At 35.4% G+C, this 14,324-nt stretch overlaps 1 protein-coding gene across 1 annotated transcript in view; it reads right to left on the bottom strand.

The window, feature by feature from the left end:
* Window positions 1-1,778: 1,778 nt before the first annotated feature.
* Window positions 1,779-14,324, bottom strand: part of LOC100376078 (sentrin-specific protease 1-like) — a 45,505-nt gene continuing 32,959 nt past the window's right edge. Inside the window, exons 9-16 of the mRNA XM_085501550.1 lie at window positions 12,062-12,146; window positions 11,902-11,934; window positions 11,255-11,503; window positions 10,738-10,785; window positions 8,730-8,885; window positions 6,391-6,470; window positions 3,825-4,002; window positions 1,779-2,755 (exon numbers count right to left, since the gene is read on the bottom strand). Of these exons, the coding sequence (XP_085357676.1) occupies window positions 2,690-2,755; window positions 3,825-4,002; window positions 6,391-6,470; window positions 8,730-8,885; window positions 10,738-10,785; window positions 11,255-11,503; window positions 11,902-11,934; window positions 12,062-12,146 (895 nt within the window). The 3' untranslated portion in view covers window positions 1,779-2,689. The remainder of the gene's footprint in view (window positions 2,756-3,824; window positions 4,003-6,390; window positions 6,471-8,729; window positions 8,886-10,737; window positions 10,786-11,254; window positions 11,504-11,901; window positions 11,935-12,061; window positions 12,147-14,324) is intronic.

Raw genomic sequence — 14,324 nt, 5'->3', positions numbered from 1 at the left:
TGCACATACATATTTGTGACATGATGTACCTTGTGTGTGTGAAGTTTGAACTTGATCAATCCAGACATGTCTCGGATACGGATCCAGAACTGAATTCTTTAAAACAAAATGGCCGCTAGTCGGCCATTTCGAACTTGATCTGAAAAAAAAAATGACGTGCATCAAGGTCCTATTATGTTTAATGTATGTACCAAATTTGAATGAAATCCGTCCATGCATAACTGAGATCTGGGTCCGGAATGGTGAAAATGTGCGATTTCAATGCATTTTCGGCCTTAAAGCGGCCGCCATTTGGCTATCGTTAATGGGATCATGAAACAAATGCACATACATATTTGTGACATGATGTACCTTGTGTGTGTAAAGTTTGAACTTGATCAATCCAGACATGTCTCGGATACGGATCCAGAACTGAATTCTTTAAAACAAAATGGCCGCCAGTCGGCCATTTCGAACTTGATCCGAAAAAAAAAATGACGTGCATCAAGGTCCTATTATGTTTAATGTATGTACCAAATTTGAACGAAATCCGTCCATGCATAACTGAGATCCGGGTCCGGAATGGTGAAAATGTGCGATTTTGATGCATTTTCGGCCTTAAAATGGCCGCTATTCGGCTATCGTTAATCGGATCATGAAAAAAATGCATGTGCATATGTCCCATATAATGTGTGATGTATGAGTGAAGTTTGAACATAATCGGTCCATGCATGTTCCAGATACAGGTGATCACGGACGGACGCACGGACGCACACAGGGCAAAACATAAGTCCCCGTTTTCGGACTCCGTCCGAACGGGGACTAATTAGAGAATTGAAGATATCATGAAATGAACAAATCTAAGAGAGGTCTACCCAAGGTACATATACACCAAGTATCAAAGCATTCAGGCTTGTAGTTTTCAAGAAAAAGTCGAAAAAGTAAAACATTGACACGGACGACGACGACAATCACTCGTATGATAAGCTCCGCTCGACAAAGTCAACAGCGGAGCAAATGATACATGAAAGGAAACATCAGATTACATAACAATCAAACACATCTACTGAATATGTCTAGTTTTTTGTAGAAGGTGGAACATTGGAGACATGAACAAATCTGACAAACATTCAGTAATTTGGACAGCAATGATGTAGAAAACAAGCAGCCTCTCGACTGAGATAGCTCCGCTGTTAGCAATGCACATTTCAATTAAAGAACAGAAGATACCATTACAAAATTAACAATGTGCATAGTATCAATGCAATGGGACTTGCTGTTTTCAACAAGAATTCAAAAATATCATTTTTCACCATAAATGATTGTGGTTTTTAACAAGAAGAAAATATCACTTTTTTATTACCAAAAAAGCCAAAAATATTCACCAAAATTAGAGAATTGAAGATATCATCATGAAATGAACAAATTTGAGAGTGGTCCACATGTAATACCTATATATGTAATATCAAAGCAATTGGACTTGTGGTTTTTAATAAGAAGTCGAAAATATCAACTTTTTACCAAAAATGACAAAAATATTCACCAAAATTAGAAAATTGAAGATATTATCATGAAATGAACAAATCTGAGAGAGGTCTACCCAAGGTACATATACACCAAGTATCAAAGCATTCAGGCTTGTAGTTTTCAAGAAGAATTTGAAAAAGTAAAACATTGACACAGACGACAGACAATCACTCATATGATAAGCTCCGCTCGACAAAGTCGACAGCAGAGCTAAAAATGGCAGCTATTTTTAAATAACATAATATGGTATTACCGTGACACAATCTTAACAATTTGCACTTCACAATATTTACTAAAATAAACAAAACAAAACTAGTTCTCTTTTGTTTTTGAATGAGTAAAAGTACATTTTAAAGGAAAGAGTAGAAAGATTGTTGGGGAGGGAGGGAGGGGGGTAATATTGATACATTATCAGTACATTATTTACATCAGCAAAACATTTTGATTCACATAAAAACAACTAAACCAGACATGAACTTCAAATTTCGATTTGATTCTGTAGCACCTGAACAAAAAGCCTACAATGCATTTATGGAAAGCGTCCTCAACACACATAAATTATTGCCCAGCAATTTCAAAGTGGGGTCGTCACCTGTTCCTGCCACAGGCGATCTTAGCATACTGCTGTTTACAAACATGAAAATGACTACTTATAAGCTTTTGTAGTTTTAGTGTGCATTGTTATCAATGACCCCCCCCCCCTCTTTAATGGTGATATATACCAGTATAAAAATCAACCCCCGGAGACATAGTCACACAAATCTGTGCCAATCACCATATTGTCTGTACACTAATTAAAATATTGAAATTACACTACATTGAACAGTTTATACAGTTTACAAAAATAGAATTTAAACAATGTGCAAAAGCCACCCCCTCTTTTTTTGACACAGTGGGCCAGACAGTAATAATATGATAGATAATAAAATGAGACATGAATATTTCAACTCAAAAAAATAAATAAATTATGAGGAATGAGTTTCTAAGAACCCCAACAAGATGAAACACCATAGAAACAGACATTACTATAACGACCAAATACATTAAAAAAAATATCTATGGATACAAAATTTTCTTGGACTTGCTCTCTACAGCAAAAACAATTTCATTTTTTAAAATTTTAATATTAATATATGTGAATGTATAAATATATCCTTTTTTTGTCAATAAATATGACTAAACTTTACTGTAGCAACTGTTTGTGAATAATTTCCCAGACCATTCGCCGACGGAAATATGGCATGTGTGCCTGAAATGAATGAGAGTGTTTATTAATAATACTATAGTGCTCAAACTGTTCAAAATGTCATAACAAATGCAACCAATGTGTGGGCCAAATGTTTTTGCTCAGTGTAAAGTCAAATTATTTATGTTCCAATGGTGTAAAAAATAAAAGTGAACTTGACAACTGTATGAAAACTAAACAAGCTGGTTACATGAGTGGCAGTTATCCGAGTGATGGTAATTTTTGTTCCTTTTGTCAATTAGGCAAAAACTTCTGTTTCACCAACAAGGGATTTGCAAAATATGGCAAAGATTTTTATCGTGTAGAGTAAGCAAAGGTAATCGAAGATACTATCATAAACTCAAGTGACTGAGAGTTAAAGCGCGGTGGTCGTCGCGCAGCGTGTGTTTGAATTTCATGTAAATAAACAATTGTATTTTACATGCGTTGTGTATGTCGCTATGAACAGGACGCGGCGTGGCGTGGCGTGACGACTACCGCCCTTTAATCAAAACTCTTAAAAGATCCAAAAACATTTTTTAGTATGATGTCACTACAGAAGAGGTGTGCACCTACATAAAAAAGTAACATACATTGGTCAGCAGAGATTTACTGAGGACAATATTTCGTATTGTGACAAACATGATTTTTTTGCACAAGCAAGAGGCAAACAAAGTTAATTTCTTTTAATAAAGCTGGTGTCAAGATAAATCATGATTCAAACACGACATACAGACGTGCTTTGAGGTGTGAGCAAGCAAAATTCAGCAGTACATGTACATGAAAGCTCCTGGTGTAAACTTTATATTTATATATTAGTTTACAAGTCATCAGTTATGCAAAGATTATTCATTATTTGGACACTCAATGTCCCTGGACCTGTAAACCTGTTTTGTTTGTTGATGTGGTGCTCTGTCAGCAATATGCATAGCAGGCAATCTGGTTAAAAACTGATGTTGTTTGACAGCTAGCAAAAAGACTGATCCAGACACATCAATGACAGGGACTGTTATGATGTGAACACTTAGTCGATCTGAGCAGTAACTAACAATATATCATTAGCTATCGACACAAACCAAACACTCATTCCTACCTGTGTGAAAGTTATCTTTGAACCTCTCGTTATATATTCGGCGTATTTACAGGTGAACATTCCGCAATCACTTCCATTCATTTGTGGAGGGATATCCTGTTGTACCTCAAGTTTCCACTCCTTAATACTGCTGAATTCACTTTTCTTTTTGTCTCTGTGCTCGGCACATAGATATTCCCTGTATCAAATGATTACAATATCATGACAATGTCTGCTAAGATGATATCACGACAATGTCTGCTAAGATGATATCACGACAATGTCTGCTAAGATGATATCACGACAATGTCTGCTAAGATGATATCACGACAATGTCTGCTAAGATGATATCACGACAATGTCTGCTAAGATGATATCACGACAATGTCTGCTAAGATGATATCACGACAATGTCTGCTAAGATGATATCACGACAATGTCTGCTAAGATGATATCACGACAATGTCTGCTAAGATGATATCACGACAATGTCTGCTAAGATGATATCACGACAATGGTTGCAACAATGATATCACGACAATGGTTGCAACAATGATATCACGACAATGGTTGCAACAATGATATCACGACAATGGTTGCAACAATGATATCACGACAATGGTTGCAACAATGATATCACGACAATGGTTGCAACAATGATATCACGACAATGGTTGCAACAATGATATCACGACAATGGTTGCAACAATGATATCACGACAATGGTTGCAACAATGATATCACGACAATGGTTGCAACAATGATATCACGACAATGGTTGCAACAATGATATCACGACAATGGTTGCTACGATATCACGACAATGGTCGCTACGATATCACGACAATGGTCGCTACGATATCACGACAATGGTCGCTACGATATCACGACAATGGTTGCTACGATATCACGACAATGGTTGCTACGATATCACGACAATGGTTGCTACGATATCACGACAATGGTTGCTACGATATCACGACAATGGTTGCTATGATATCACGACAATGGTTGCTATGATATCACGACACTGGTTGCTACGATATCACGACAATGGTTGCTACGATATCACGACAATGGTTGCTACGATATCACGACAATGGTTGCTACGATATCACGACAATGGTTGCTATGATATCACGACAATGGTTGCTATGATATCATGAAACGGATTGTGAAACAAATTGATGTGCATATATATAATATTATGTATGATGTATGTATGAAATTTGATTGTGATTGGTCCAGGCATGTCTACTGCAGGTGTTCACATTGCTTCCCATGTTGGTAATGATATACCAAAATAAATATTCAAATGACAATAAATACAATAATATGTTTCATCTCAGCAGATAATTGTTTACTTTCACTACTAGCCTGTAATAAAGGTGTGGGCCAGGTCTTAAAAACAGACAAGATTAAGCCTTTACTTTAGCTTTTGTGCATTGCTACTTACCTGAGTGAATTGAGACACTGCTTATTTTCACCACCCATGGAGTCGTAATATGCTATTGTTTTTGTGCATTGCTACTTACATGAGTGAATTGAGACACTGCTTATTTTCACCACCCATGGAGTCGTAATATGCTATTGTTTTTGTGCATTGCTACTTACATGAGTGAATTGAGACACTGCTTATTTTCACCACCCATGGAGTCGTAATATGCTATTGTTTTTGTGCATTGCTACTTACCTGAGTGAATTGAGACACTGCTTATTTTCACCACCCATGGAGTCGTAATATGCTATTGTTTTTGTGCATTGCTACTTACCTGAGTGAATTGAGACACTGCTTATTTTCACCACCCATGGAGTCGTAATATGCTATTGTTTTTGTGCATTGCTACTTACCTAAGTGAATTGAGACACTGCTTATTTTCACCACCCATGGAGTCGTAATATGCTATTGTTTTTGTGCATTGCTACTTACCTGAGTGAATTGAGACACTGCTTATTTTCACCACCCATGGAGTCGTAATATGCTATTGTTTTTGTGCATTGCTACTTACCTGAGTGAATTGAGACACTGCTTATTTTCACCACCCATGGAGTCGTAATATGCTATTGTTTTTGTGCATTGCTACTTACCTGAGTGAATTGAGACACCCATGGAGTCGTAATATGCTATTGTTTTTGTGCATTGCTACTTACCTGAGTGAATTGAGACACTGCTTATTTTCACCACCCATGGAGTCGTAATATGCTACTTACCTAAGTGAATTGAGACACTGCTTATTTTCACCACCCATGGAGTCGTAATATGCTATTGTTTTTGTGCATTGCTACTTACCTGAGTGAATTGAGACACTGCTTATTTTCACCACCCATGGAGTCGTAATATGCTATTGTTTTTGTGCATTGCTACTTACCTGAGTGAATTGAGACACTGCTTATTTTCACCACCCATGGAGTCGTAATATGCTACTTACCTGAGTGAATTGAGACACTGCTTATTTTCACCACCCATGGAGTCGTAATATGCTATTGTTTTTGTGCATTGCTACTTACCTGAGTGAATTGAGACACTGCTTATTTTCACCACCCATGGAGTCGTAATATGCTATTGTTTTTGTGCATTGCTACTTACCTGAGTGAATTGAGACACTGCTTATTTTCACCACCCATGGAGTCGTAATATGCTATTGTTTTTGTACAAAAATTTATAACCTGGTAAAAAGAACAACATGTTATGTATCACTGTATTATGGCATATTTTATTATATGCTTAGAAAAATGTGCTACATTTAATCAATTTATTATCTAGTGATATTTTCTTTAAATCACGTATATGACAAATGTGGCGTGGTCAATTTCATTTAATGCATACTGTGTAATTTAATAATATTATATATTTTTTTCTTAAAAAAAACACTTTTTATATTGGCTTGTCTTGAAATAAAAGACAATAATAATTATGAAATATTATGCGAATTTGGTAATTAATATGACTAGATTTTAAACTGAAACCTATCAGGTCTGTGCATTGTTCAATAACATCTAAAAACCAAGTTTAATTGAAATCTGACAAGTAGTTCTTGATATAATGTGGAATAGACAGACATACAGACAAACTGAGTAACTGCAAAAACTCCCATTGTTTGTTTTACACATGGAAGTAAAAAATTAAGCATATTGGTTTCTAGGATCCATATAAATAATGTGCTGCAGTTAACTAGGCAAGTATGTTGATGCTTTGCATGACAAATGAACATTGTGTCCCTGATTGTGAGTGTGCAGGTTGTGGAGTAAAAACCCTCAGAGTGTAACTGACATGCACAGAACAGTGTCATAAGTGTCATAATTGTATTGTTGTATTATTATAATTATAATTGTACAGAGCATACTGGAAACTAAGGAAACATAATTTGTGCAAAATCAAAGTTTCAAATGTATTTAAGAAGTCATTCAACACATCTGTCCTGTCGATGTTATGAAGCCAGCAATAGCGGGAAAATATTACATATTCTATCGGACAACTATGGTAATATTAAGGTAGCGAGAAGGGAAATTTTCACTTTTTTCTTGATTTTTCAAAAATTTATAAAACGGTTACTTTAGACCTTGATACATCCACCCCAGGTTTACAAAAGATCGAAATTGCGAAATAACGTTGCTCAAATTGGTGTTTTAAAACACTAGCAGGAAAGACTACAACTGCCGTTTCGTGGATATTTGCATAGTGTTTATCTTTGAAAGGGTTTAAATGATAACATCTTATCTGTATACTCTGTTGTTGACGATTCTGATATAACGGGTGATAAGCTTCCAGTTGCAAACAATGCGTGTTTATCTAACGTCCATTGTCAGCATTATTGTCAGTCGAGACTTTTAAATCGTTTTATTTTCCAAGTCAATATTCTATTTTACCAATACATTTTTTTTCTAACGCAATGGCGAAGAAAAGAAAGAAAGCGTTGACAGACGAGGCAAAGAAAAATCTGCCACTCAGTGTCGCACTCTGACACAGCAATTTTTTTTCAAACATCGGCCATTTTGTTTCACCATGAAAACCGTTTTATTAGATGTCTTATCTGAGACACTTGAAGGATTAGCTTGTTTGTAAACTGTCGGCGTGTACAGTGGGACAGTAATGTTTGTCAGAGGATTATCCCTCGTTGTTCGTTAGCATAACAATGGAAAACCCGAACGTTCCTGGAGTGGGGACTCAAATGCCAGCAGTTTTCTTCATTTTTCATGCTCGAGCTTGAAATTATTCATTATCTGACACTCTTTATGAGTTCTATGATATCAGAGGTTAATATGTTTGGCCATTTTTAGTGTATATTTATAATAATGCAGCAAATCTACAGTGTTTTATTAACCAAAACTGTTTTTCACGTTTTTCTCGAGTTGAAGTTTTGATCGAGAACGACTCATTGGGACCGCCGCCAAATCAAGTGCGTTCGGACTAGGACATTCAAACTCGCATGATGGTGCGAAATATGTCTGGGTTTTTAAAGAAAATGCTTTGTCACAGAATAATAGTCTGTTAAAGGTGCTAAGTATGAAATAATTTGGGGACAAAAAAACAAACCTGCATAGAAATCAGAATAATAGGTCTTTTGATTACCGGGGACACATTTCAATGGACTTGATTACGGACAATGCATAACTTAAATTTCACCAGGAAATTCCGCAGTGTGCTCTCGCAATTGCGTACTTTTTACAAGGTTCGCCATTTTTGATGTCACGTGATAATTATGTAAACAATGTCTGTCCAGTTTGTGCGAACTTGCACCTCTATACTTAGTCTTTTGATATATATAACCTAAATTACTGTTCTGAACGAGACAACAGACAGACAATGTTTTATTTAAAAACGTCACAAAACCTTCTCGCTACCTTAAGTCAGTTTTCTGCTACAACAAGTGTTCCAGTTTTGAGTCATTGTACACTCTGAATAGTGCAACTAATGAATAAACTTACCGCTAAACACCAATGCATGCCTAAGTGGACAGGTACAAGTATTAAATCCATACTGAATAAATCAATTTTTCTGGTCCATCGACGAAGTGCTGAATGTCCTCCGCTGATGAGTTTCGGGTAGAAAAATGTATTGAAGGCATGTACCTTTAAGTAACCCTGAAAATGTATTGAAGGCATGTACCTTTAAGTAACCCTGAAAATGTATTGAAGGCATGTACCTTTAAGTTACCCTGAAAATGTATTGAAGGCATGTACCTTTAAGTTACCCTGAAAATGTAATTAAGGCATGTGCCTTTAAGTTACCCTGAAAATGTATTGAAGGCATGTGCCTTTAAGTTACCCTGAAAATGTATTGAAGGCATGTGCCTTTAAGTTACCCTGAAAATGTATTGAAGGCATGTACCTTTAAGTTACCCTGAAAATGTATTGAAGGCATGTACCTTTAAGTTACCCTGAAAATGTAATTAAGGCATGTACCATTAAGTTACCCTGAAAATGTATTGAAGGCATGTACCATTAAGTTACCCTGAAAATGTATTGAAGGCATGTGTCTTTAAGTTACCCTGAAAATGTATTGAAGGCATGTACCTTTAAGTTACCCTGAAAATGTATTGAAGGCATGTACCTTTAAGTTACCCTGAAAATGTATTGAAGGCATGTACCTTTAAGTTACCCTGAAAATGTAATTAAGGCATGTGCCTTTAAGTTACCCTGAAAATGTATTGAAGGCATGTGTCTTTAAGTTACCCTGAAAATGTATTGAAGGCATGTACCTTTAAGTTACCCTGAAAATGTATTGAAGGCATGTACCTTTAAGTTACCCTGAAAATGTATTGAAGGCATGTACCTTTAAGTTACCCTGAAAATGTAATTAAGGCATGTACCATTAAGTTACCCTGAAAATGTATTGAAGGCATGTGCCTTTAAGTTACCCTGAAAATGTATTGAAGGCATGTACCTTTAAGTTACCCTGAAAATGTAATTAAGACATGTACCTTTAACTTACCCTGAAAATGTATTGAAGGCATGTACCTTTAAGTTACCCTGAAAATGTAATTAAGGCATGTACCTTTAAGTTACCCTGAAAATGTAATTAAAGCATGTACCTTTAAGTTACCCTGAAAATGTAATTAAAGCATGTACCTTTAAGTTACCCTGAAAATGTAATTAAAGCATGTACCTTTAAGTTACCCTGAAAATGTATTGAAGGCATGTACCTTTAAGTTACCCTGAAAATGTATTGAAGGCATGTATCTTTAAGTTACCCTGAAAATATAATTAAGGCATGTACCTTTAAGTTACCCTGAAAATGTAATTAAGACATGTACCTTTAAGTTACCCTGAGATTGTATTGAAGGCATGTATCTTTAAGTTACCCTGAAAATGTAATTAAGGCATGTACCTTTAAGTTACCCTGAAAATGTATTGAAGGCATGTACTTTTAAGTTACGCTGAAAATGTAATTAAGGCATGTACCTTTAAGTTACTCTGAAAAATGAAATTAAAGGCCCAGGTATACTATAAATACACTCCTAAACAATAGGGATTATTTCCTTGCTTGTCACACTGTAGTAAACAGCTCCAGCCAAGCTCGATTATGTCATGCCAAAGTGGATGCATGTGACTATGAATATCTCACAGCAGTGACTGTGTGTAGTATTTATGACAATAAATTGTGTACGAGCTGAGATTTTGGCGAATAAAAGTCAAAAACACGAACCGGGGAAAGGAACGCGCTACTAATCTCTAATAATTAACTACTTTCAATCAAAGTAAAGTGATGTTGGACCGCTGAAACAGGATGCGTCATAGGCTATGCAAGTGATTAACAACACTCATTAGCATAGCCACACCTCCAATTCACAATTGCCCTGGGCAAGTGAAATGGGCCTTTAAGGCATGTACCTTTAAGTTACCCTGAAAAATGTAATTAAGGCATGTACCTTTAAGTTACCCGAAAATATGTACCATGTCTGTCAGCTGAAAGTAAAAAAAAAATCTAACTCACTTGTTTCTGCCCTCTTTCCATTAACAAATTCATATAAAAATTAATAACCTATAAAATATAATATGAAATACTATAATTTAGTGAAAACAATTTACAAAAAACACTTTCAATGGAGGAGTATCCAGTTCACGGATTTGCAGTGGTACAGACTGAGTGCAGTGGGAAAGTATTCTTGTAACATTCAACATCCAAAATTCTTGGGTGGCAGAAACTTCCTACATTTAAAACTCCTAGTAACATTGTATTGACAAATTTACATAGAACACATACTTAAACATACTCGAACAAAGTCAAAAACTGGTTAATTAATCAAATATTATGTTTGAAAAAATTAGATAAAAACTTTTTGAGTTATTGTAACCACAAGAACATCACCTTCATCTACAATGATACGAAATAATGTTTGAAGGTGTTGTTCCCTTGTTTTGTTTATGTTCAAATATGAAATACTTTATAATACACACGTTAACATTGTCTAATACAGTTTTATACTGATAGACAGAACACATAAACATACCTCATCATTCAACCAGTTTAATCCATTCAGAGTTTGCAGGTCCCCTCTGGTGATTGACAAGCGGAAACCCTCAACTAATATCTGAGTTGATGGATGGGATATCAAAGCATCATCAACTTCCATTTCCATGGAGTCTGATAATTCTGGCAACTCCTCCTCCTCCTCCTCTTCTTCTTCATCATCAAAGGAGACATATTTGTCATCAATGACTCCGATTTCCTTCTCAGATATGCGCATACGTTCTTGTATCTGTTTCAATTGGATTGAGAAAGAGATGACAAGGCACTTGATCATTACAGTATAAGGTTACTATTACTCAAATCCAACCAACTCCAGGTCACATGACTAATATGTCAATACCACCAGAAAAATTTGGCCCACAAACAATTTATTGAGCAGATTTTAGTAATTTACTGGCTTCTAAAATATCAACTGATCATAGTATTGAATCAAAAATTTGGTACGCCAAATGTATGGTTTGACTGTAATTTAGGCTGAGTTGACATACCATGGTGACTAGCTTTATGGTGATATTAAACAGATGAAATCTCAACTAATAATACAATATATAGTGTTTATGAACTCAAAAGTTATCAGGAATCAAATCAAAATTACAGGAAGTAAAACAAAATAATTTTCTTTCTTACCCTCTGCTCTATACTAGAATCATGTGCCTCTCGCTGAAAGAAATAAGCAGACTACAGATTCAAATCGAGTTTTCTGACTTGTTAGAATTGTAAACGGTATCAAAAACAAACAATGAATCAGACCATTTTAACTGATAACAGAAAAGAATGAGTGACTTACTCTTTCTTTCAAAATCTTCAATTTAATTTCAACCTCCTCAATCTCACGTGATGTCTTGCGGGCACGAGAATCATATTTTTCCTTTCTGTAATTGAACAATCAATACTAGGTACACACTCAATACTACTACTTCACAAATGATATTTCAATAGTCAACAAAATTGGCTTGACAAATTTTGCTTACATACTGTCAAATACTTTATTTTTGCTTGGAATTACCTTTCGATATTTTCGCTGAAGGAATGATTCAGTGAAAATAAAATCCAGCGAATATACCTCTTTTCCTATATTTAACATTAAACTCGCAAAAAATCAGTGAAAATAAATTCCATGCAAAACACCCAAAAAAGTCTTTTGAGCGAAAATTAATTCCAGCTAAAATTAAGTATTTCACAGGATTGTATTTCCCAAGTATCATTTTTATCCAATGAATAACTTGCCAAGATATATCTTAAGGTAGCGAAAGGAAATTTTCACTTTTTTATTGATTTTTCAAAAATTTATAAAACGGTTACTTAAGACCTTGATACATCATCCCAATATTACAAAAGATTGAAATTGCGAAATAACGTTGCTTAAATTAGTGTTTTAAAACGCTAGAAGAAAAAACTACAACTGCCGTTTCGTGGATATTTGCATAGTGTTTATCTTTGGAAGGGTTTAAATGATAACATCTTATCTGTATACTCTGTCGTTGACGATTCTGATATAACGGGTGATAAGCTTCCAGTTGCAAACAATGTGTGTTTATCTAACGTCCATTGTCAGCATTATTGTCAGTCGAGACTTCATCTGAGAAACATAGTCATACAGTCCGGGCATACAGTACTCATTTCGCCCAACCTTCCGCTTTTACATCAACCGACCGGAAACCGACCGCATTTTAATTGCGTTTTTTTTTGCTAGCTTACTCATTAAAACACCGACCGCTCGCCCAAACACGAATCACTGGCACATTAGTGGTCGAAATGGTGGTTTTGATAGTAAAGTGTGAACATACAACTAGTATTAACTCTTTAAATTCTGAACGACACTTCAAATCTAATAGTTGTATTACACTTGTATCGTAAAAGCAACTGAACTGCGACCTCTTGTTACGTGTTTTGGGTGCTTGTTCTATATGTACTATTTTTTATTCTTTTAATGACAATTACGTGAAAAAAGTATAGGTAACTCATTTTGACAGAGCAGAGAAACGAGGAAATGTTAATGATTAATTCCAAAAATAACGATACCAAATCCACGTCGGTCCATGTCTGGTAAAATTTGACATTCAATTTTCAAAAATAAGTCACAATCATTTAATGAGTTCAGTCTATACCGTATACGTACTGTAAAAGTGTTCCCACAAAAAATATTTTTGACTAAAAACGGCCACATGCCCTGAATAAATCAAACAGAGCTTGACAAGTATGAATAATTCATTGGGCTTAAAAAAAACGTGTCAAATTTAGTTATAGCCATAAATATTTGGTGGCCAGTCGATGAACAATTCAAAACTCAGGATTCACACGGATGTCCTTCAGGGCTGAAAATCATCGACCCTACTCTGGTTTACTTTATTTGCCAACCGTGGACTTTAATGTATCTAAGCCTAGTATTTTCTTGTTGAACTGAGGTCAAATTCCATTCGTTTGTCAAAATATACCAATGTTTTTCAGCGAATAATTTTGAAGCCTGTCACAGCACAAAAACACTATGTGAATCAACGCCGGAAATTGGATGGTACGACGACCCTTCAATTAGCGTCAAATATGCTTTGTTACAACATCATTGATTGGAGCACAACCTGGGTCACAGAACCATATTTGTCCGTATTATCAACAGGACCTCGCAAAAGAACCACACCCACATTTTCAATCTTTTTTAGAGTGGAAGTTGCCAACAAATGACAAAAAAAATTGTGAATTTCATGGATTATTCATTTTTCACGCTCGAGCTTGAAATTATTCACTATCTGACACTCTTTATGAGTTCTATGTTATCAGAGATTAATATTTTTGGCCATTTTTAGTGTATATTTATAATAATGCAACAAATCTACAGTGTTTTATTAACCAAAACTGTTTTTCGCGTTTTTCTCGAGTTGAGGTTTTGACTGAGTACGACTCATTGGGGCCGCCGCCAAATCAAGTGCGTTCGGACTAGGACATACAAACTCGCAGTTATTGTTCAAAAGATAATGATGGTGCGAAATATGTCTGGGTTTTTAAAGAAAATGATTTGTCACAGAATAATAGTCTGTTAAAGGTGCCAAGTATGA

This window comes from Saccoglossus kowalevskii, chromosome 7, assembly GCF_978046115.1.
Source record: "Saccoglossus kowalevskii chromosome 7, keSacKowa6.1, whole genome shotgun sequence".
Classification (NCBI taxonomy): Eukaryota; Metazoa; Hemichordata; class Enteropneusta; family Harrimaniidae; genus Saccoglossus; species Saccoglossus kowalevskii.
Note: the sequence above shows the minus strand (reverse complement) of the source record. Positions and strands in the feature narration are given on the sequence as shown.